This window comes from Theropithecus gelada, chromosome 8, assembly GCF_003255815.1.
Source record: "Theropithecus gelada isolate Dixy chromosome 8, Tgel_1.0, whole genome shotgun sequence".
NCBI classification, from domain to species: Eukaryota; Metazoa; Chordata; class Mammalia; order Primates; family Cercopithecidae; genus Theropithecus; species Theropithecus gelada.
In genome coordinates this window covers 136,793,548-136,817,767 of record NC_037676.1, presented here as the reverse complement: position 1 = coordinate 136,817,767, position 24,220 = coordinate 136,793,548, and the positions used below count along the sequence as shown (strand labels likewise).

At 43.5% G+C, this 24,220-nt stretch overlaps 1 protein-coding gene across 7 annotated transcripts in view; it reads left to right on the top strand.

Annotated features, from left to right (window-relative positions):
* The window catches only part of ZFAT (zinc finger and AT-hook domain containing), a 231,570-nt gene that overhangs the window by 184,740 nt on the left and 22,610 nt on the right, over window positions 1-24,220 (top strand). For 6 of the 7 annotated variants that reach the window (XR_003120881.1, XM_025394837.1, XM_025394842.1 and 3 more), the window contains 3 exons: window positions 3,542-3,660; window positions 12,107-12,233; window positions 14,987-15,117. Coding sequence is in view for 6 of the 7 variants with exons in the window: in XM_025394837.1 (XP_025250622.1) it covers window positions 3,542-3,660; window positions 12,107-12,233; window positions 14,987-15,117 (377 nt within the window). In the remaining variant the exon portion in view is untranslated. The remainder of the gene's footprint in view (window positions 1-3,541; window positions 3,661-12,106; window positions 12,234-14,986; window positions 15,118-24,220) is intronic. The other variant, XM_025394843.1, reaches the window with a different exon arrangement.

Genomic DNA, 24,220 nt, shown 5'->3' with positions numbered 1-24,220 from the left:
GGAGGAAGATTGCCCATAGTTTAGAATCACTGGACTAAGTAATGAAGAGAGACAGGGAAGCAATTACTTCATATTATTTTTCTAGTCTAGATTTATAATCTTAATTTCAGTAATTATTTTGAATAGGGCAGTTACTCTCCCATGGAATAAAATTTGAAAGATGGAGGAGACGTGAATGCTGTCCTCCACCACTTGCATCCCAGCCTGTTGTCCACCCCAGGCATCACTAACGGCACCTCTTTCTGGTGAGTTCTTGGAAGTGGAGACTCCACAGAATCGTGGCTGTGAAGGAAAGGGGAAGATACGATAGCACCGAGGCAGGCCCCCGGATAACACCAAACACACTTACTTGGTGAGGGGACAGATGTGTACATAGGGGAGGTGCAGAAGTCCAAGGAGAGCAGGGGGATGGTTGGAGATGGAGCTAAAGAAAGAAGAGGATTTGCCAAGACCCAGAGTCAGTGATGCAAGACAGAGTGATTGAGGCTAGATGCCGGGTGCTACGGCTTGAACAGCGAGTAAGTGGATGATGCCCCTAAAGTTCCCACTCTAGGAAGGTGCCACTTTAGAAGGGAGGAAGGACAATGAAGACGTGTAGGAAAGATAATAATACAATGTCAGACTGACAATTTGATGGCAGTAGGGAAATCCTGCTGATGGCTCTGTGTGTTTGGTGGGACTGCTTTCGCTAGGAGTCCCAGGAGGGCCTTTCTGAAGAGGTGGTGCTTAAAGAGGAGGAGAAGGTCAAATGGAGATCTTGGGGAAGAGTTTGTGAACCAGGAGGCACAGCAGGTGTCCCAGGAAGGGAATGAACTTGGTCAGTGCAAAAGACAGAGAAGGGAGAGAATGAGGAAGAGAGGGAGGGAGGTGGGACTCGCAAGCCACAGGGAGGAGTCAGGATTTTATTGTAGGTGAGACAGAAGACCATTGGAAGGGTTTGTACCTCTAAGGCTGTGATCTAGTCTGTGTTTTCAAAAGACCATGTTGTGTGCTGGGTGGGAAGTGGACCAGCAGTGGAGGACAGACAATAGCTGCTGAGAGAGCACTTAGGAGATGGTTGCTCCCATCTGTGCAGAAGCCTGCAGTGGCCAGGCCAGGAGGTGTGGGAGGCACTGGGATGCACAGTCCTCTCTACCTGTGGGGAGGCATCCCAGGCTGGAGTTCGGGACAGGAGTCTGGGCTGGAGCTACAAATAGGAAAGTCATTAGTTTGTGGATAATATATCCCCTGGGCAGGAGGAAGAGCCTGAAGGATGTCTGGATATCCAGCCTAGGGGACACGGGACAGAGTAGGAGGGTGCAGCCACCCAGCCATGGGACAGGGAAAGCAGAAAGGTGTGGAGGCTGGAGGAACAGAGTGTTCAGTGGAGTGGTACTTGCACCCATGCAGGATTTCAAAACTTGAGGGGCTTTGAAAAAACTTCAGGATGGTGGAGGAATCTTAAACTGCTAGTTGTAGAAAGGGGCATTGAGTCTAACAGGGCTGAGGATCTGTGCTCTAGAAGGAGGAGAAAGGGGTCTTGGAAGGCAGAGGGGAACTCTCACCCACAACTGGCATCAGGCCAGGCATAGGCAGGTGCAGAGGGACAGAAATGTATAGTACAAGAAGGTCTGGAAAGTTCTTACCTGATATTCTCATTATGAAGCAGGAAACCAGAACTGAGGATGAGATTGAAAGAGGAAGTCAACAATAATGTAGGGGACTTAATGTGATGGATGGAGAATTGCAGTTCTTCTTCTGGATAATTGAATAGAGTTGACTAGGGAAATACTTGAGGTTGGAAGTGTGGCCATAAGAATACATATGGCTTTGTGATTTGCCTCAGCATCCCAGGATCAGAGCAGGGAGGGAGGGCTGGGGCTTGGATCAATGCCGGACTGTGGATTTGCCAGGCAGGTTTGAGAGAAAGAGAAATGGCTGAGGATGTGGAGGGCTTTGCCAATAAAAGTTGTAAGTTTTGGGCTCCGGAGTGTGCTCTGGAGAGGGGAGCAGAGTTAGGGGTAGGTTGAGAGAAAATGGGAGGGGATCCAAACTGAAGCTCCTCCCGAAATCGAAGAATAATGATAGTGAAAGTAAGAGAGGGCCAGAGGGCCGGTAGTCGTCAGAGTGGGATGCTTGGATTTAGCCCCGTGGGTAGTGCTGAATAATCATATGCATGACTGAATGAAACTCCACAGATTGTGAAATGGTAGGGAAGGTTCTTGGCCTTGAAGTCAATGGATATTGCAGTATCTAAGTGGAGAGGGCCAGGTGCCAAATTGTCTGATGGGTCTGGCACTGTGGGTAGCAGGGACAGGATGGGGAAATGCCCCTGTTCTACCATGGAGGTGGCGTTGCTGCCCTGCCCGGGCTTGGCATCCTCCTTACCTGGGGCTCAAGAGCATGAGCAGCCTCCACCTGAGAGGCCTTAGAGGAGAGTGTGGTCAAAGAAAGAGAGGGAAGCAGCGCACTGTCTGACAAGGTGCATGTTGGGGATTTTGTTGGCCAGGAGGTCTGAGATTCCGGGATGCTGCAGAAGCACTGGCATAGAGGAGAGACCATGCGGACCATAGAGAAGACATGGCAGAGAAGGACGGGAGGCCAGAGTTTGCGACTAGGGAATGACTGCTGGAATTGGGTAGCCCACAGTTCCAGGCAGCTGTGGTGTTGGGGATGTTGGTGAGAGGGCTCATTCCTCTGGCCCAGCTCAGGGTGGTGGCCCGGTGGTGCCAGCAGTCAGCCTAGCTCAGGCCAGTAGACTAGAGGCCTGGCATCAGCACTACCCTTAGTCTCCCGAGGCTGGAATTTGCTTCTGAAGGCACAATCTGTTCAAAGAGACTTTTGTCTAGGCTGCAATTTAGTTGCTGCTTCTAATATAATTGTAGAAAGATATTCTTTTGTGTGACTCTCCAGTTTTGGGGTTTTTTTTAAAACCTAGAGTTGTACATTCTCTTAATTAAAGCATCTAAACACTTCCTGGACCATGTGTAAAATTTAATCAGTTCAATAAATAATGACATTTCAGGGTGTGACCAGCTTTTAAATTTGTTCTTTACTGGGAAATTCGCATGGGAATTGATGCCGGTGACTTAGCTTCTGACGTGAACGAGACTGAGAATCTGGCTCCTGGTCTTAGTGTTTTGGGACAAAAGAGATTAAGAAAAGCAGACACTCCCTTTCCGTTGTTCTTGTTTTCTAAATTATGTGTTATTTACAAGTGAAAAAAAAAATGAAAGAATGATTTAAGCCACTTACTCACTGGCCAAGGGAATTATGTTAGTTGTCTTAGTTCTCTCTGGCATTTAAACTGTTGGGCACATATTGGGCTTTCTGCAAAAGCTTATTTAACAAATAAAAAAAGTACGTTAAGTTTTAAAATCTCTGCCTTGAAAAACATACACTGTTGCTATTGTGTTCAATACTACGGTAAGCTTGAATTGAATATAAGTGCTGGAGACAAAATAATACTTACTAGATTTGAGGCATTTGAATAGAAGGAGGAACTGTTGCATTTTTATGTATTACGAACACATTTTTTTTTAACGTCTGTCTGTGCTTTCAGGTGGTTTGAAGTGTCCCGTTTGCAGCTTTGTGTATGGCACCAAATGGGAGTTCAATAGGCACTTGAAGAACAAACATGGCTTGAAGGTGGTGGAAATTGATGGAGACCCCAAGTGGGAGGTAATTTTTTTAAGTGTGGTATTAATCTTGACATTTCTAAACACAAATGACAAGCTAGGCCAGCCCAAATACTGGGCACGGACAGTCATTCCTCAGAACATTAGATTTTCTGGTTGGGAAACTTCTGAAACATTTTCAAATTATGTCTCGTGTCTGAGGGGTATAACTGGGTAAGATCTGGGCCAAGCCTATGAATTCTTGTTCTGGGTTGAATTTAAACTCTTTTGTGAAAGTTTGTATTAACCTTGACACTTTTACTTATGTTATTCACAAATCCAGAGTTTCAGATGTTGCATCTGAAAGAATGGAAGGCAAGGATTCTATTGTATTGCCATCCTTATTGAGAGAATTGGACAAGGCTCCATTTCCGGATTCTAGGCGCTGCTCTCCTTCTGTGGAGATCTCATGCTCCCAGCTGCTTTTTTGGTTTTGTTTTGTTTTTTTTCCTTAGGCGTTGGAACCATTCATCTGCTGAAAACACACCTTCATTATAAGAGCCAATAACCATCTCTCTTTTCAGATACTAGGTATCACCACCATGGACTAATTGCAGATACCTAAGGCAGGGTTTCTCAGACTCAGCGTGCTGTTGACATTTTGATCTGGACAATCCTTTGTTGTGGAAGGCTGTCCTGTGCCTTGCAGGCTGTTTAGCTGCATTTCTGGCCTCTTTCCACTAGTTAATAGTAGCATCATCTCCCCAACCCCATGCCCTGTTGAGATACTGAAAAATGTCTCCAGACATTGCCAATGTTCAGCATTTCCTGGGGGTAAAAATCACCCTCACTTTATCTAAGGACTTTACAGAGCATCCAATGGTTAGGAGAAGGTTTTTTAAACAGAATCCACAACATATGAAAAAAATAATACATCATGATATTGTGGGGATTATTCTGGAATGCAAGGGACAAGTGGTCTCATGGAAAGGTAACATGTTAACATCCATTATAATATGAAACAGTCACCTTCATAGATGCAGAAAAGGCATTTGACAAAATTCAGTGTTCACTGATGAAAAAGAGTAAATAAAATTTGATGGATACATCCTTAAGTTGAAAAAAAAAAAAATGTGTGTCACCCAAACACCAGCATCTTACTTCATTGGGAAACACTAGAGTGTTTCCACTGAAGTCAGAAGCAGACAAGAGTGCCCAGTGGCTCTGCTGTTCTTTAACAGCACGTGGAGGCATCAGTTAGTGTGGCTAGACCAGGCAAAGCATATGGAGACCTAGAACTGGAAGGAAAGAAATAAAAGTATCTCTCTATGCATATAAGATGATGATATTTTCAGAAAATCCAAAAGAATGAATGAAAAGCTAATACAAACAAAAAGGAGACTAAAAGTCAACATACAACAGTTAGTTGTAGATACATGTACACCTGCACATATGAATGTGTATACACATATGTGTAAATATAAGAATATGTATATGCCAATATATGCACACATACATACATACATAAAATCAGTTACAATGGAAATAAAACCCCCATTTGATACAGGAAACAAAACCAAGATAAATCTAGGCATAAACCTTTAAAAATGCCCAAAGTGTAAATATGGGAAACTATAAAACACTCTTGAAAGAGACATAAACCTAGAGTTGAGCAAATTTATGGGAATACTCAATATCATAAAGATGTTAATTCCCCTGAAGGTAATTTATACAATAATTTATCAATGTCATATGATCTAGTACATATTACATGTAATCTAAATACCATTAGATTTTTTTCTGGAGCTAATCAAGTTGATTTCTAAAGTTCATTTGGAAGAATAAGTAGAATTAGCTAGGGAAACCCTTGGGAATAACAACCATAAGAGGAGAATCCTACCAAATATTAAAACATATTATGAAATCTCTCTAAATAAGACAGTGTGCATGAATAGATGGTCTAATGGAATAGAACAGAAAATTTAGAATAGACTCAATGACATGGAAATTTAGTATATGATAAAGATGGTGTCTCAAGTTGGTAAGAGAAAGGTGGGCTTTTTGATAAGTGACATAGGATAACTAAATAGCTATCTGAAAAAAGATAAAATTGAATCTGTTTATTATAACATATAAAGTTATATGAGACAAATTTCAAAAGGATCAGATATTTAAATGTAGAAACAATAATATTTTACAAATACTAGAAGAAAACATAAGTGAATTCATCTATAAACTGAGAGTGTGGAGACCTTTTGTAACTATAATTCAAAATCCAGACTCAATAAGGAAAAATACTTTAAAAAAATTGACTGCATAGAAAAACTTTAAAAGTCTTATGGAAAAGAGCTCATAAGTAAAAAGATAAATGATAAAAATATTTTTTGTCACATAGAAAAAATTAATATCTTTATCAAAGGCCTATAAAAAATAGTGATGAGAAAGATCAACCCATTAGAAAAATGGACAAGAGATAAGAAAGGTTCAGGGAAAAGGAAATGTAAATAACCTTGAATAACTGAGAACATGATCAGCCTCACATGTAAGGAAATAAATTTTCATTAAAATTAGCCCGAGATGGAATTTCTCACCTACTAGCTTGACAGAGATCCAAAAGTTTGACATTATCTCTGCTGGAAAGGCTGTGGGGAAATCTGCTCTCATACGTTGCTGGTGGGAATGTAAAATGGCCCAACCCAATGAAGGGAATAGCAATATGTAACAAAATTACATATGCATTTATTTATCCATTAACTCAATAATCCCACTGTTTGGAAACCATCCCAAAGTTTCACTGGGACACTATGTGTCCATCCTGACATAAATAAATGATTGAATAAGTAAATGTGGGAGAAGGAACTATGCATTTCCCCCCAAAAATAATGATTAATAAATGTAGAAGGAATGAGGGAAATAGAAAATTACTATTAGAATACTGCGGTAACAATCCTAGCAGGTGAGATCCATTAATGAGTGCTAGGTTAGTAGGCAAAAGTTTAAGGAGAAATGAGATACTCACATAAACTCTGGATATCTCCTTCAAAATATTTATTAATTACAAAAGGCAAAAATAGAAGCTTTACAGTGGAGGCACCACCTTCACAAGCAATAGAGGTTGGCGTCATCAGTAGTGAGGCACGCTGACATCAGTAATGAAGCATGCTGTTATGATGTGATCAGATGAGAAGACACTTCATCTCATGGTATTCTTAAGTAAAATCTTCGACCTCAGTCTAATTATCAGAAACCATCGGACAAATCCAAATGATATGCGTGGTCAAATACCTCATCTGTACTCCTCAGAAGTGTCAGGGTCGGGTCATGAAAGATAAGGAAAGTGAGAACTTTCACAGCCAGGAGGAGACAATGGAAGCATGATGGCTAAATGTGCTGTGGGATGCATGATTAGATCCTGGAACAGAGAAAGGACATTAATGAGAAAACCGGAGGAATCTGGAGAAAGCCTGTTGTTTAATTAGTAATAGTGTCCCAATGTTAATTTCTTGTTTTGATCATTGCGCCATGATTACGAAAGATGTCAAGCTTAGGGGAGGCTGGGTAAAGGGTCTCCAGGAACTCTGTTGCAGCTCTTTACATCTTTGGAACTCTTGTGTAAGTCTAAAATTATTTCAAAGTAAAGTAGTTACAAAAAATAAGAAATGGGGTCATTATATGTAGGGAAAGGAGGCAGAGAGCAAGATGGAAGGGACGGGGAGAAGCTAAATTTCTCAAAATACCCTGCTGTGTAGCTTTGACTCTGATTATATAAAATATTGTAAAAGTATTTTATATAATAATAAAAACAAAATTTAACTTAAAAAGCAAGTCTTAAACATTGTGAGTAAAATGAAATAAATGATTCTAACTGTATATCAAATTGGTGACCTAACTACATGGAGAGGAACAATTTCAAGAGATTTCAAAACAGTTGTTTGATGGGGATGTAACCTAGGGGCAAAACAGACTGCACAAACTGCAGTTTTCAAGTATTCTATTGTTGATAGTAGGGATGATCTTGTGATTCTGAGGCTGTTACTAGTGTTTAATAATGACAGTGAAACACATAAAATATGTTTAATTCTGTAAGTTTATAATGATATTTGGAAAAAACAACTTAGTCATTTTTGTAGAATGTTAGAGAATCAACTCTTTATTTTTGAAAATCGGTAAATTAAGACCAAGAATCAAGTAATTGTTCTATCTTTATTTTTTAATTTTTTTGAGAGATAGGGTCTAGCTACCCAGGTTGGCATGCCTTGGAGCCTCCCTTCATAGCTCACTGCAACCTCGAACTCCTGGGCTCAAGCAATTTTCTTACCTCAGGAGACAGTAGATAGTCCTTTCTACTATCTTCCAAGTAGATAGGACTATAGGCAAGCACCACTATGCCTGGCTAATTTTTTGAAAAAAGTTTTAAATAGGGACAGGATTTCTCTTTGTTGCCTAGGCTGGTCTCAAACACCTGGCCTCAAGTGATCTTCCCACCCTGACTTCCCAAAATGCTGGGAATACAAGCATGAGCGACCATACCCAGCCCTATTCTACCTTTAAAAACAAAACAAAACAGAACAAAACAAAACCCTGTGTAAACATAACCAAACATTTGATGAGGGGAAGTTTTTTCTTTTGAAATATTTCAACTAACCCATGAAAAATAAGAATATTACCATGTTGCAGCCTTCTAGTGGTGTCATGGGTTTAACAATGATCATCAGTTACTGCTGACCTTACATAAAAGAGACCACCATCCAAAGCATGTCTCCTGAAAGAACTGCCCAATATCACCCATGCAGCATTCTTGACAAAAAGGGAACCTGAATCTACTTAAACATTTGTATTTATATCCAATGACCAATTTACAGAAAACACCATGGATGGAGAAACATTGGTCAATTCCATGGTGATACAATCAGCGAAACTTAGATTGCTGACAGCTCTGTAAGGCAAAACCCCTGCTGTCTTCAACAAATAACTACAAGGGGAGAAAAGCCAGAAATGGAGGAAGAGCATATGGGTTTTAAGTCTTATGAGACACATTAATCAGTTCTAGTGTGTGAACCTCATTTAGATTTGATTTGAACAAACCTAAAAAATGAAGTAATTGGGGAAATTTAAACATTGTCTAGACCTTTGATGATATTAAGGATTTATTGTAAAGTTTTTGAGTGCGACAGGAGCATTGTAGTTCTTTTTTGGATGAGTTTTATTTTTTAGAGATACAGTATGAAATACTTATAGGGGAAATAATTATTTCAGGATTTGCTTCAGAATAATCCCAGAGCAGGGCATGGAGTATGTGGGAACATAGTCCAAGAAAGCCTGGCCATGATTCAACCTACAGAATGGGAGAAAATTTTTGCCATCTATCCATCTGACAAAAGGCTAATATCCAGAATCTACAAGGAACTTAAACAAATTTACAAGAAAAAAACAACCCCATCAAAAAGTAGGCAAAGGATATGAACACATACTTCTCAAAAGAAGACATTTATGTGGCTAACAAACATATGAGAAAAAGCTCATCATCAGTGGTCATTAGAGAAAAGCAAATCAAAACCACAATGAGATACCATCTCACGCCAGTTAGCATGGTGATCATTAAAACGTCAGGAAACAGCAGATGGTGGAGAGGATGTGGAGAAATAGGAATGTTTTTACACTGTCGATGGGAGTGTAAATTAGTTTACCCATTGTGGAAGACAGTGAGGTGATTCCTCAAGGATCCAGAACCAGAAATACCATTTGACCCAGCAATCCCATTACTGGGCATATACCCAAAGGATTATAAATAATTGTACGTAAAGACACATGCACACACATATGTTTATGGCAGCACTATTCACAATAGCAAAGACTTAGAACCAATCCAAATGCCCATCAATGATAGACTGGATAAAGAAAATGCGGTATGCATGCACCATGAATGCTATGCAGCCATAAAAAAGGATGAGTTCATATCCTTTGCAGGGACATGGATGAAGCTGAAAACCATCATTCTCAGCAAATTAACACAGGAACAGAAAACCAAACACCACATGTTCTCACTCATAAATGGGAGTTGAACAATGGGAACACATGGACACAGGGAGGGGAACATCACACACCAGGGCCTGTTGGGGGTAGGGGGCTAGGGGAGGGACAGCATTAGGAGAAATACCTAATGTAGATGATGAGTTGATGGGTGCAACAAACCACCATGGCACACGTATACCTATGTAACAAACCTGCATGTTCTGCACATGTACCCCAGAACTTATAATTAAAAAAGGAAAGACTTGCCATGATTGATAATTGCTGAAATTGGTTAGTGGATGCATGGAGGTTTATTAGACCTGTCTCTCTGCTTTTGTGTGTTTAATTTTTTTTTTTTTTTTAAATTCTTTTAAAAAGAGTTTTGGAGTCTGACAGACTTAACTTTGAATCCTCTGTCACCTGTAAACTACTTGCCCTTGAGCCATTGTTTAACCCTCATGGCTTAGTGTTCTCATCTGTACAGTAGGCTAATAATCCCTGAGAGCTCAGAAGCACTGAGAGAAACCATGTGCAAAATGCTGTGGCCTGAATGAGTCCCCTGGAGGCCCTCAGAAAATGGCAGCTGCTATGATTATTGCAGATGTTGATGATGATCACTGTTACATCTTCATCTATGCAAAAACAATTAATCACCTAGTGTTTCAAGTATTAATACATACTGGAAGAATTTACTCTTCATTAACAAAATAGACACTTGAATGTCAATTACCGATGTAAAACTCAATCCATCTTGTCGGTGCTTTTATAAATGCATGCAGTGATGCCCTATCTCCACTGAAGGCCTCGCTTCCAGCAGATGCTAGCATCTTATGCAGAGCCATGAACACAACAGAAATAGTTGACATAAAGCCAGGTAGTTGACTCTATACTCATCTCCATGAGATGGTGAGCAGCCAAGAAGCTGCCATGCAGGGGTCACCAGTGGAGTAACAAGCCTCCTCTTCCAGCAATGTGCATGTCACCTGGCTCCCAGGAATGCCTTGCAACAAGTACCACCCTTCCTGACAGCAATTATGACATGCTTTCCCCAGAATGAGGAGAAACCTTTCAGGCTGCGTCCTTTCCTTTCACAGGCTCAGGCATTGCCTGGATCTGCTGACGGCTAATCTGTTGCCTCATGGTACTGAGAACAAAATATTCTTTTTGTTCATTTATGCATTGATTGAATATTTTTGGGGTGTCTACTGTATGTCAGGATGGAAACACCTAAACGGACTTGGCCGGTTGGCTGTGAAGAAATACTATATGCTATTCTGAACCTCTGTGTCATTTACTGGTATGTGCTTATAGAGCATAACTTGACACCTGTACATTTTGTCTGAAGTCCTTCTTTTTGTTCTTCTTGATTGGTGACATTCGTGCATCCATCCTTATAGTTTTGCTTGCACTTTCCATCCCTTCCAGAAAGAGATAATTATTAACATCTAGTTCTATAAAAATTCTGTTCCACCTCTTCTCTCTTTGAGGCACGAGGTACCTGTGAATGCCACTTTAACTCCTCCTACCCTCACAAGTCCTGGTTTTGTGCAAATATATTTCTTGTAGTCAGTTTTGTTTCTTACACCTTCATGTACGAATAAGAATGGCGTGGCTGGGCGTGGTGGCTCACACTTTGGGAGGCTGAGGCAGGTGGATCACAAGGTCAGGAGATGGAGACCATCCTGGCCAACATGGTGAAACCCTGTCTCTACAAAAATACAAAAATTAGCTGGGTGTGGTGGTGCACGCCTGTAATCCCAGCTACTCGGGAGGCTGAGGCAGGAGAATCGCTTGAACTCAGGAGGTGGAGCTTGCAGTGAGCCGAGATCACGCCACTGCACTCCAGCCTGGGTGACAGAGCGAGACTCCATCTCAAAAAAAAAAAAAAAAAAAAAAAAAAACAATGGCACAAATAGCTAAGATTTGCTGAACTCTTACTCTGCCAGGACCTGCGCTCTCCATGTGCTGTGTAATCACTGGTTCTCTCCCTTCCACCATCAGCTGCCCTGTGGCTGTGCCCCTTCCTCTGTATAATCACCCGCCCTACCCCTTCCACCCTCAGCTGCCCCGTGGCTATGCCCCTTCCTCCGTTGGCCACATGGCACCCAATCCCCAGGGTAAGGCACAGATCAGAGGTAGTGTTGGTAGCAGCAGGAGGAGACAGAGGAGCCGTTAGAAAAGCGTATGCAAGAATATCTGAGCTGGTCAAGTCTCTAATTGTGAACAACATACATAAACTCTGTTTCCCACCACAAAAATGTACAGCAGGGGCTTTTTACCAAAGCCGGTTTTTAAAGGTCTTGATCCTCACAGAGAATTTTTCTCTTTGGGAAGTATATTTATGGGAGCAACTGGTTCCTCAGGGGTGCCAGGTAAACGAGATGTTGCAATGTATTGCTTTCTTATATGTATTTGTTCTATCTTGATACATATTCTTGGAACTTCTGGGCAACAGTCGATCTTTTAGGAGATGACTTAGATATTATGTTTTTATTTAGACAGCAACAGAAGCTCCTGAGGAGCCCTCCACCCAGTATCTCCACATCACAGAGGCCGAAGAAGATGCTCAAGGGACACAGGCAGCAGTGGCCGCGCTCCAGGACCTGAGATACACCTCTGAGAGTGGTGAGGACACCTGCTCTTCCTTTGCCATCTCAGAACTCTTTCCTAGACATGCTGAATGAATGCATTTGCAGATGAATGATGTCCATCAGGTGATCTACTTCCGAATCCCTGACCCAGCGTTCAGACTGCAGAAGCAGCCCCGTTGTCAGGCACCAGAGATCTCTGCCTCCAGAAATGCTCTAGAAGAAAGCCAAAGCAGAGGGGAGGCCTTACAACAGGACTGCAAGATTCCCCCGCATCTTATCACATTTAATTCTCAGAACAGCCTTGTGAGGGGAGGAGATCTGATTATTCTCACTTCACGGATGCGGAAGGTTGCTTTTCATTGTTAATGGTTGGCTAATAGTTCATGGTTGTTAGTGGTTGGCTGAAGGTCACCCACTTTAGGATGTTGGAGCTCATCCTGGAATCTGGGTCTCCTAACTTCTTGTCATGGCATCGTCCCATTCCGTGATTCCTCAGGGACATCTCCTCCAGGGCCTACAGGGGCCAGGCAGGCAGTGGCAGGAGGTGGTGTGGGCTCAGTGGGTGGTAGAGAGTGGCAGAGACTCTGGCGTGTGGGAGTTCACTTTGCAGACCTGCAAGGCCAGGTCACTCATTCTCCAAGTCCTTCCCAAAAGGCGCAGTCAGGATTTTTATATGAAATGTCATGATTTTCAAATGTTAGATCAGTTCTAAAAAAAAAACAAGCCACTGTACCAGCCTAGTGGCAGTTGGGGCATTATGCTTAGAAAACAGTTTTTCTTGATGCTGTTTTTAAAAGATGAACAAAACACAAGCTAATGTTTCATACCACAGCCCTGTACAAGGGCAGAGGTCAAGCAGGTTGGGTTAAAGAGGAAGCATTAGGTGAAATGCAATGGTGATAGGAAATAGGAGTTAGGAAGACACCATTTTTCTCCAGTTCTTAAACCCCCAAACTCCAGATTGTAAGGAAGCTGCACAGAAAACTCCTGTGGGCCAGTTGGTTTAGGGAAGACTAATTGGCAGGGCTGTGTTCACTGCCTGCTGAGCTGCAGGGAATTCGGGAGGCAGCGCCTCCACTTCTGCAGACGGGAGAGTCGAGGCCCAGGCTGTTAAACATGGCTCTCCGCGCTGAGGTCCTGTCAGAACTTGAGTTTCCTTCAGGACTTGAGTTTCCTTCCATGATCCAGTGACATCAGTGATTGCTCAGGACCTGCAAGATGCAGCCCGTCTGTCTTCATCCCCTATGAGCACACACACAGCACATATGCACACACACAGCCCCCAACACACACACAGGCTGATGCTTAGACTCATTCACTCTCTCACATCTTCTAAGGCCCTCCAATGTCTCTTCATAGCTCTTAACTTTGCAGCTGAAAAGGCCAGGTTCAGCTTCTCTGGCTCCTGCCTGGCCGTGTCACTGTCTCTTGCCACCCCACCCCTGGGCTGTGCTGCCCTCAGCCAGATCTGCAGTTCTCAGAAGGGACACACACTCCAGTGCTCCCTGGGGTATGGCCTGGTTTCTTCTCCCTCACAGCGTTTTTCTGCCAAACTCATCCTCATCTGCGGTACTCAGACTGCACCTCCTGAGAATACCCCCCTTTTCTGCACTGTTTCCTAATTGCACTCCTGACATGGGACCTGCCAGGTTCTGTAAGAATTTGCTTACAGTCTGGCTTAGGAGCCTGTGTGCCCTGGGAGGTGTTGGGGGTGAGGGGGAAGGGGTAGGACTTTGTCTTTATTTTTATCAGGAGCAATAGTTCCTAGGGTTTGATAAATGGTCATTGAGGGAGTCTGTGGATGCGGAATTAGAACCTCGCCTCAGTAAGTTGCACAGGTAAATGTTTTTGTCCTTGCATGTTCAGAGTGGTTGGCTGCAAGGTACATTTGCACCATTTCCCTTAAGGGACATGTGTTTGGGGAGTACCAGGCGATGCATTGTGAATATAAGCTGGCCACTGCCTCAGCCACCGGCTTGTCCTACCTTCTGCATGAGACACGTTGAGTTCCCCTTCTCTTATCTCTTATTGATTGACTCACATTGGAACACGGCCCACAAAAAGCTGCCCATGAGGATGAAAATGTTGGCAGAGCCTGCAAAATATTATGCTAAGGTGGAGATCAAGCAGTCATTTCTCTTTTAGTAAATTAATGATCAGGGTCAGGGTATGCTCAGGACGGTTGCAGATGGCCTGGCAGATGGTGGGAGCAGGCAGGGATACTAAATAGCTGCCCTGATGATGCAGAATCCCGTCTTTAGAGATGGTTAAAATAGAACCCCCAGCTTCAGTTGGTTTGGAGTTCTAAAGCCCACTGGTTGAATAATTGAGACATCCTTGGATGTTTTCCCCATAACTTGTGGAATTTCTTGGCACACACTTTCATTGAGTGTGCAGCTGAACGGGCTGGCTGGCACTTCTCAGGAGTTCAGCTTCGAGGGCAGCCACGTGTCCGCATGTTAGGACTCAGAGCACATGGGTTCGAGTTCTGGCTTTGTGATGTAACTGACTCAGTGACCCAAATGAGGATCCTACAAAATGCAAATAACATCTCAATGTCCCATCCTCACAGGGTTGCTTAGGGTTTTGAGATATTCTTATAGAAAATGCTTTGTAAGCTATAAAGCACCATACAGATTATTTCTGTTGTCAAAATGAGCGATTACAGAGAGCCCATGCATCCTGTGGAGAAGGCATCACCCAAGGGAACAGACGGGCTGGTTTTGCATTCCATGTCCTTCAGCACCAGTGGCCTGAATGGTGTCCTCTTTGCTTCTTCCTCTTAAGGCGACCGACTGGACCCCACAGCCGTGAACATCCTGCAGCAGATCATTGAGCTGGGCGCTGAGACCCACGACGCCACTGCCCTTGCCTCGGTGGTTGCCATGGCACCAGGGACGGTGACTGTGGTTAAACAGGTAGGGACCCTCCTGTGAGTATTCATCCCTGTGTGTCTCACAGTCAGGTTCTCTCCTCTTCCCTGTGTTTCTAAGTCTTTAACTTACCTGAGGTAGAACTTGGAATGAAATTGGTCAGTCTCACACCTTTTCTTTTCTACCTCTGATCTCATGGGAGTGCTTCTTCAATAGCTCTATATGTGGGAGGTGTTTGGGGGAGAGGTATAGTATATTTAAAAAAAAATTCTGGAAACTCTCCGTTCATTTTCTTTCAAAGATTCCTAGAGTGAGAATGAGCATGATGTGGACCATTGAGACACATCTCTGGTGAAAACAGCTCTCAGTGCCTAAGTCCCCATCAGTAAATTGAGCTAGTAGGATGCATGGGGGTAGCCAGAGAAGCCAGGAGGATTTCCCAGTGGACTGGCCTTCCTAAATAGTAAACACCTGATCAGATCAACACAGGATACTGCTCTAGTAGGAAGAGATGGTCAGTTTTGGAATAAAGGTTACTCCACTTAATTAATCCTTTATCTGCTTGGCTCATTTCCTTTTCTGTCCTCAGTGGAGACTTTACCATCTGTTAAAATGCAATGTGTTTGATAATTAGGTCATCCTTTTAATCTGTTTATACCTATCTCTCTATCTACTACCTGTTGTTTCATTTTATAAAAGATTTTAGCTGGCTTACACAAATACTTTAAAAACAGAAAACCAAAATAGTAAATGCATCAAAACCAGGGAAATTTGTAATCTGAAATCAAAGTTCAAGTTCACAGAGAAAGTGGAAATGCAAACCATGGAGTTTCTCACATTTAGCCACTCCTGTATTGACTCATTTGGTATTTATTGAGTGCCTACTGTTGTCAGGCAGAGTTCTAGTTGCTGGGGTCTAGGAGAGAACCAGTGTCTGCCATCATGGTGGTTACTTTCCAGTGGGGAAAAGGATAAAGCACGAATAAACCAGTATGACATAAAGGATGTCAGATGGTGAACAAGTGCCAGGAGAAAAGTAAAGCAAGAGAAGCAGGGGAGGAGTGGGATCCAGGAGTGTGGGTTGGGATGATTTTGTAAAGCGTTGTTGGGGAAGATCTCTGACATGTGAGGAGAGACCTGGAAGAGGTGTGTATTACTAGAGTTGTCTGAAATTGATTAAATTTGTTACCCAATTGTATAACAGAAAACAGAAAGGAGGCGTTAAACAGTTAATTCAGGAAGGGTGTTAGCTTTTCCTGGCACTAACAAGATATTTCTTAATGAGGCACTGACATAGGGACGCCTGAGTGATGTGTCCTTGGTGGCCTGATGAGCCAGGAGGGGACATCCCAGTGCTATCTCCACAACTGTCCCCTGAGTGTGCCCAGGGCACAATGCAAAGCATGAAATTCAGGCCAAGTAATTCTCTGGGGGAATTAGTAAGTATATTCGGTTTCAGCTCTTGAGTTTCTTGACCTACGGACAAGACTTAGCATATCTAGATGAATGTTTGGATTGCATGTCCTAAAATCCCTCCTCCACAGTGTGGTTTCTCTCAGGAGTCGAGCTGGAAAGTCAGCAGCGGGATGCTTCAGTCTGTAGCAATCTGGTGTCTGCATTGGCTGAGAAAAGATTCATATTCTTCCAGGCTAAGTACCTTTTTAGCTTTTCTTGGTGTTTACTAGGTTGCCGTCTTCAGATTGTCTTATGAATCTCTTCCGAAACTCCCCAATTGCATCTTGACATGTGGAGTCCCCACCTGGACCTGGTGCTTTAGGAGGGTCTCTCTGGGATGGTATCAGGAGGAATTTGAATGTTTCATACACGTGAAATCCTTTTGAGAGTGCAGGAAGGCGCCTCTGATTGTGACTTGTGTCTTCTTTCTAAGAACTAGATTGATTTGCTGCTGCTGGGAGACATGATTTATTGAGCCTCGCAGGCAATGCAGTGATACACGAGGTCACAGGGTTTGGGTTACAGCTTAGATATGCTTCGAGGCATTAGACTGACAGCACAACAAGGGATGAGGCAGATAAGCATCCAGAACCACCAGTGTCAACAAGCTAAATGTGTTTGCAGGAGGAGAAAAGAGTGCCGCCCTTCCGAGGATCTTCTTTCTTATTGCAAACACAGCAAAGAGTGCTGTTGAACACAGTCGTGGGGAACTGCATTTGGAAATGTTCCCCAAGAAGGTGTATGTCCTGGCCATTATCTTGTCTGCCTGGCCCTGCACCTCGCTCAAGGCAGCTCTTGATAAATGACAGAGAGGAGAGTGGATGGACAGACTGATGGGTGGGTAGACGCTAAGCACCACTCCTATAGCAAAGGAAATGAAGTGTTTCAGGCTCTCCCAGGTGAAAAGATGCCCTCTGAATTCCATTGTCCTATAGTTTAAATTGAAATATAGCTGTATTTATTAGAAAAATTGGTTTCAACCTTTTTCTTTTAATTAAACTCTGGCTTAGGATTTTTTAGTCAAGACATTATGCCTGCTTGATAACTGTGCTGAAGCACTGACATGTGAACCCTGGTGCACCAGCTGGAAAGAGGAAAGCTTTTCCTCCTGTGGGAGGCACCTTGATATCGGGGGCTTGCTCTTGCTCCAACCCAAGACATCACACATAGTAGTTGCTTAATACGTGTTATGAAATAGAATTGACTATGTTGGAGGTTTTGATTCTTCAGCTGTATCCTATAAATCAGTATTGCCGGAGAGAAAAAAAGCAAGAATTCCTCATCATAAAGTATGTGATTTATATTGCAGAACAATGTTTCAAATTACTATGGGATAGCATGTTTTGAGATCTTTTTATATCTCTTTTATATACGTCTTCCACAAGACCAAAAACAAAACAAATTCTACATTGTACATAGTTGCTTCTGGAGGGTTAAACATTTCAAAATTTATTTCTCATATAAACAAATAGATATATACTCTATTTATAATTTTCGTGATTTATTAATGTTAACTGAAAAAATCTTATATATCAAAATTCATCAATAATCACTGAAAGTGATTAATCCCAAGTCTTTTGGAGTTTTTAGCTTCTGGGATGAAAGTAATGGCAGGCCTGGTGTGGGGCTGGCAGTGTTGGAGAGAAGAGAGCTGGGAAAAAAACTGTTTGCTTCTTGCTCTTTGAAGAGACAAGGAAAAGATTTTGCCCATAATTGAGGCCATTTAAATTCTCTGTTGGACGCAGAAATGTGTCTTCAATGACTTCTCGTCACTTTCTCTCTTTTCTTGAGTGTCATCATTAAAAATAGATTCACGGGGCCTGAGCATCTCCAAACGCTCAGAAAAAATCACGCTTGCGTGCCGCACTTCCAGCCCGGCAGAAGGGCCCACGTGAGAACCTGAGTGCCACTAAGTGTGTGTTTGTTAAACCTAACAGTTTTCATTAAATAAGGTGATTCCTTTTGTTATTGTTGTTAAATCTTGCGTTAAGGTTTTACGAGGAGGAAATTTGTATTCGATAAATAGAACTGCCTAAGAAGGTAGATGGAAGACAGCTAGCCGCACAGGAAATGCTATCATGAGCATCTCTGAGTCAAAATTAGTTATTTAAAGGAAAAGAAAAACCGAAGAAAATAACAGCAACCGTCATCACCAGTGGCTCATGGCTTAAATCACTCGTGGATGTTCTTATGGATTGGATTTTATTTTAGACTCGAAGGGGTGGCGTGCCCCTCCACACCTGTGGGTATATCTTGTTAGGTGGGACAAGAGACTGAGAAAAGAAATAAGACACAGAGACAAAGTATAGAGAAACAACAGTGGGCCCAGGAGACCAGCACTCAGCATACCAAGGGCTGCACCGGCACTGGTCTCTGAGTTCCCTCAGTTTTTATTGATTATTATTTTCACTGTCTCAGCAAGAGGAATGCAGTAGGAGAGCAGGGTGATAATAAGGTCAGCAAAAACATGTGAGCAAAAGAATCTATGTCATAATTAAGTTCAAGGGGAGGTACTATGCCTGGATGCGCACGTAGGCCAGATTTATGCTTTTCTCCGCCCAAACATCTCAGTGGAGTAAAGAATAACAAAGCAGCATTGCTGCCAACATGTCTCGCCTCCCGCCATAGGGCGGTTTTTCTCCTATCTCAGAATCGAACAGATGTACAATAGAGTTTTATACCGAGACCTTCAGTTCCCAGGGGCAGGCAGGAGACAGAGGCCTTCCTCTTTTACTAATCCACCTCAGCACAGACGCTTTACAGGTGTTGGGCTGGGGGACAGTCGGATCTTTCCCATCCCACGAGGACATATTTCGGACTATCACATGGGGAGTAACCGTGGACAATACCCAGCTTTCCAAGGCAGAGGTCCCTGCGGCTTTCCGCAGTGCATTATGCCCCTGGTTTATTGAGACTAGAGAATGGCGATGACTTTTCCCAAGCATACTGCTTGTAAACATTTTGTTAACAAGGCACATCCTGCACAGCCCTAGGTCCCTTAAACCTTGATTCCATACAACACATGTTTTTGTGAGCTCAAAGTTGGGGCAAAGTGGCTGGGGCAAAGTTACAAATTAATAGCATCTCAGCAAAGCAATTGTTCAAGGTACAGGTCAAAGTGGAATTTCTTATGTCTTCCCTTTCTACATAGCCACAGTAACAGTCTGATCTCTCTCTCTTTTCCCTACACAAAGTAACACTGTATTTATGGTTGACAGGCACTCATTTAGTAGGCATTTACTGAGCAACTGCCATGTGTTCACTCTCTGGTTGTGTTGATTTCCTATCGCCACTGCCACAAATTACCACAAATTTATGGTTTGAAACAACACAAACTTATACTGTCTTACAATTCTGGAGGTCAGAAGTCTGTAGTGGTTCCTGTGCTAAAATCAAGGTGTCGAGAGAGCTAGTGTTTCTGGGAAAGATTCCTTTCTTGCCTTTTTTGGCATCTAGAGGCCACCCGCACTCCTTGACCCAAGGCTCCCTTCCTGCATCCCCAGAACCAGCAACGGCAGGCTAAGTTCTCACATCCACTCACTCTGACCTCTGCTTCCAGGGTCAAATTGCCAGCCTTCCTACTCCCCTTTTTAAGGGCCCTTCTGATGACATTGGACCCACCCAAATAATCCAGGGCTATCCATCTAGGATGGCTTCTCCATCACCAGATCCTTAATGTGATCACATCTGCACATTCTTCTTTACTATGTAAGGCCACATATTCACAGGCCTCAAAGATAAGGATGTGGACATCTTTGGTTGAGAGCCATGGGCATCACTGTGCCCACCAATCGGCTACAGAATTAAGATAGTTCCCACTCTTAAGAGGCAAATGGTCTAACAAGGGAAATGACTTATTTTTTCATACAACAAATACTCCTTGAGCTGCTTTTACCAGCCAGACACTGTTCTCAACACTTGGGATAGTTCAGTGAACGAATCAGACGGATGATATGGTTGAGAAGCTTACGTTTTAATTGGGGTAGATAGCCAATTCACACACATGTAATAAGTAAATTATAATAGTACGTTAGCAGCAAAAAGTGCAATGGACAAAAGAACAAGCAGAACTGGCTGAGACGTATGGAAAATGCAGGCCTTAAACAGGCAGTTCCAATCGAGAGTGATGAATGCTTCAAGGAGGTGGCCCAGGGACCCAGGAGTGCTATGGGGAGCACCAGGGGCCCATGGACCTGGGTCTGGGGTAGGGGCAGGTGCTGAGCAGGAAGACTTTGTGAGTGTAGAGTGGGAGCAGGGGCTTGTGGCTGGTGCCAGCTGGGTGACTGGAGGCAGAGGTAGGGGTGGTGGAAGAGGCCCTGCATAGAGTAATGACTTGCCTGGTTGTAACATGGGACAGGGATTCCAAGCCTCAGAATTACCTCAGCCTGGTCTCTCCCTTCTGCCTACTGGGAATCCAAACAGTTTGTGGCCTTATGGCATATCTTAGGGCATAATGTCCTTTTGCCATCGGCTTCCTGACCTATGTTACCCTCTTGAAGTCACACTGGCATTTTTAACAAGTGACAATTTATTGGTTTTTGCAAATAGTGAACCTGCACTGAGCATTCCTGCCCTTTGATATTTAGCAGAACAATCGGTGCCTGTCTAAGACTGTCACTGACATTTGTCTTGGCCTGTGGTTCCTGGGTCCACCAAGCCAGCTACTGCACCATGCCCTTTCTTCTTTCCCTGGGGGTGTTTTAAGTAATAAGTACACCATATGATGACACTGCATCTTCTTTTTAAGAAGGTCAGGATGATTGAACAGTTTGCCTTTGTGATAATCTTCAGTCTTTCTGAGTTTTATGTGTTTTTAAAATTTTGTATTGTTTTTACTGCTGAGGGTTTACCCTAAACAGCAGACTGGGGGTGCTGGGGCATTGTGGGGTATCAGCCTCTGAGGATGGGGGAGGGAGTTGGGCTCCCAGTGAAGTGGTGTGAGTCATTCGTTCATTGTAGAAGTTGCTTTTCAGTCCATGTGCATGTATGAATGGACAGGACATTCCCCTGTGTATAAGAGCTCACCTGATACAATCTCGTCCAAGTGAGGCTGTCGAGCAGCATGCACTTTGCGAAGCCTGCTTCTCTGTGACTCAGTCACCATTCCTGCTTTACTGAGACCTGATAAGAAATACATTGTGTTTGTCAGAGTTGCTCAGAGAAACAGAACTCACAGGGGTGTGTGTATGTGTTTGTGTGCATGTGCATGTGTGTGTGTAAAAGAAGGAGTTGACTGATGTGACTGTGGAAGCTGACAAATCCCAATGTCTGCTGTCAGCAGGCTGGAGTCCCAGGAGAGCCAATGGTGTGACTCCAGTTTGAAAGCCTGCAGGCTTGGGACGCAGGAAGGGCCAGTGTTTCAGGTTGAGATCAAAGGCAGGAAAAACCAGTGTCCCAGCTTGAAGGCTATTGGGAGGAAGAATTCCCTCCTTTTCAAAAGGGGAGGGTCAACTTTTTTATTCTATTTAGGCCATCAGCTGATTGGATGGGCCCCACCCACACTAGCGAGGGCCATTTGCTTTATTCAGTCTGCAGTTTAAATGTTAATCACATCCCAGAACACCATCACAGCCATACCTAGAATAATGTATGACCAAATATCTGGGCACCCATGGCCCAGTCAAGTTGACACATAAAATGAACTATTACACATGTACAAATGTGTTTCGGGGTGTGAGTGTCTCTTTGTCAGTGAAAGGGTGTTATTTGATTCAAGGGTGAAATTCTCAGTTTCACAGAGACAATTTTGGTGGACAGATTTCATGGTGATTTAGTAGCTTCCAGAAAACACATCCATTGGCAGATCCATATTTCTATCACAGTTGAGGTTTTGTTTCAGGGTTCAGGAATCAGCTCCATCCTGTGTCTTTGAGAGAGTCACAGCTGAGGACTGTGCCAGCACGGTGCACTGACCCCCAGGAGTCCCCCATGGAGCGCCAGCACTCCACTCAATTCTCCTGGCCATGAGCAAGCAGACCATTGTTGCCACTGCCCGCATGGGAGTAGATGTCCAGTAGGAACTAGTGTTAGCAGCACGCTACGTGGCAGGCCTGTGTCTCTGTCCACATGGGGCATTTCCCCTGCAGCCCGGGAGTTGGCTGCCCCTGGCTTATGAGCCTGGGGTGGGGATGGGGCGTCACACACACTGTCTGCCAGTTTTAGTGCCTCCTGGGGTTGCCCCTCTCTTCTGTTGGTTGTTTTCCCTGCAATGTGCTGGACGCTTCCACACTGTGTGATGGGGCCTCAGTGGGAAAGAGCAATTTGGACTGCCTCAGACCCATGGACACCCACCTCTTCCCCATGCAGGCTCTTAGCCGGGCACAGCACAGAATTATTCTGCCTTAATCTTGTTCAAAATCCCAAGTGCTCCTCCGACATGCTTTAACCACTGATCAAAATGAAACAAACAGAAAACCAAGCAGGAACCCCAGCTTTGCCCAAATCACCCCACCTTCTTCTCCCAACTGCTTATACACCTTTGCCACCTTCAGCCTTCAGGTGGGTCCCCGTGATGGTTGGCAGTGTTGGGAGAAGAGCAGGCAGAGCTCCCACCCTGGGCTCAGCATACAGTGTGAAGTCTGAGAGGGAGCTTAAGTAGCAGTTCTTGCTGGAAGACATATGTTGGTTGCCACCCAGCGTTGGAATTGCTATTTATTATTTGCAGTTCATTATTTTTTGCAAGAAAAGGCACTCTACTTCAGTGGAGACCACATACACCAGTTGCCTGTTTGCAAGGAAGTGCATGTCCAGTCTGTCATGTTTTAATTTAAGGCCCTGAGTAATGTGGTCCCCTGACCCCTTTCTCCTGCCCATCTGGACAAGGGCTCCTGGTGGGGAGAAGCCACTCTGCGGAAGGGACTTCTCGGGTGCAGCCTCTGGCTTGAGAGAAGCCTGGTGCCCTGTGGGCCACCTGAAGGGATGCTCAGACCGGCCTCCTCCTGTCGGGGGGACAGATGTTGAACATTTTATAAGACTTGCGACGAAATAATGAGGAGGGGGATCTAGAAAGTGATTTATATGAGGCTTCAAAATCTATTTTTTTTTTACTTTTAAAAACAAGCGCTCTATTCTACAACTGTGATTGTAGTTACACAGCAAAAGATCTGACAGAAAAACCCTATTGGTGCAAGATACTCTTCTAACTCTTCACAGATTGTGGCGTAAGAGAGCCTGGCCATCTGAATTGTCTTAAAGTGGGACCGAGGTGAGATCTCTTCTCTAATCCTAGCCACAAAAAGGATTGAATGAAGTCCATCCCATTTTTCTGTTATCCCTCTAAGCTCAAATAACTGGTGAGTTAATGGAATTTTCCTTTTCTTGTTCCCACAGAGGCACTTTTTTGACTTCTACTGTAAACAAGTCTCTCCCTAAGTTCAACACAATTCTTGCAGTGCAGATAAAAGGAGAGTCACTGGCTGGCTTTTCTCTTTTCTTTCCTCTCACCTTTCCCCTTCAAAGCCTCCTTTGACTTCATTTCATCTTGCCTGTGCTGAGTTGTACATTACAACAGCAGACCTATATTCTCTCATGCCGTAATGGAACCCTAGCATCTTCAGTTGTATCATTTACTCCACTTTCCTGTTAACAGTTTTCTTCTGTCGTTATTGTGGCTCATCTAAGGAATCAAATAATTCCAAGAAGATTAAAAGTATGTATAATTGTAAAAGAATTGATGGTAACAGCAGTTTCCATC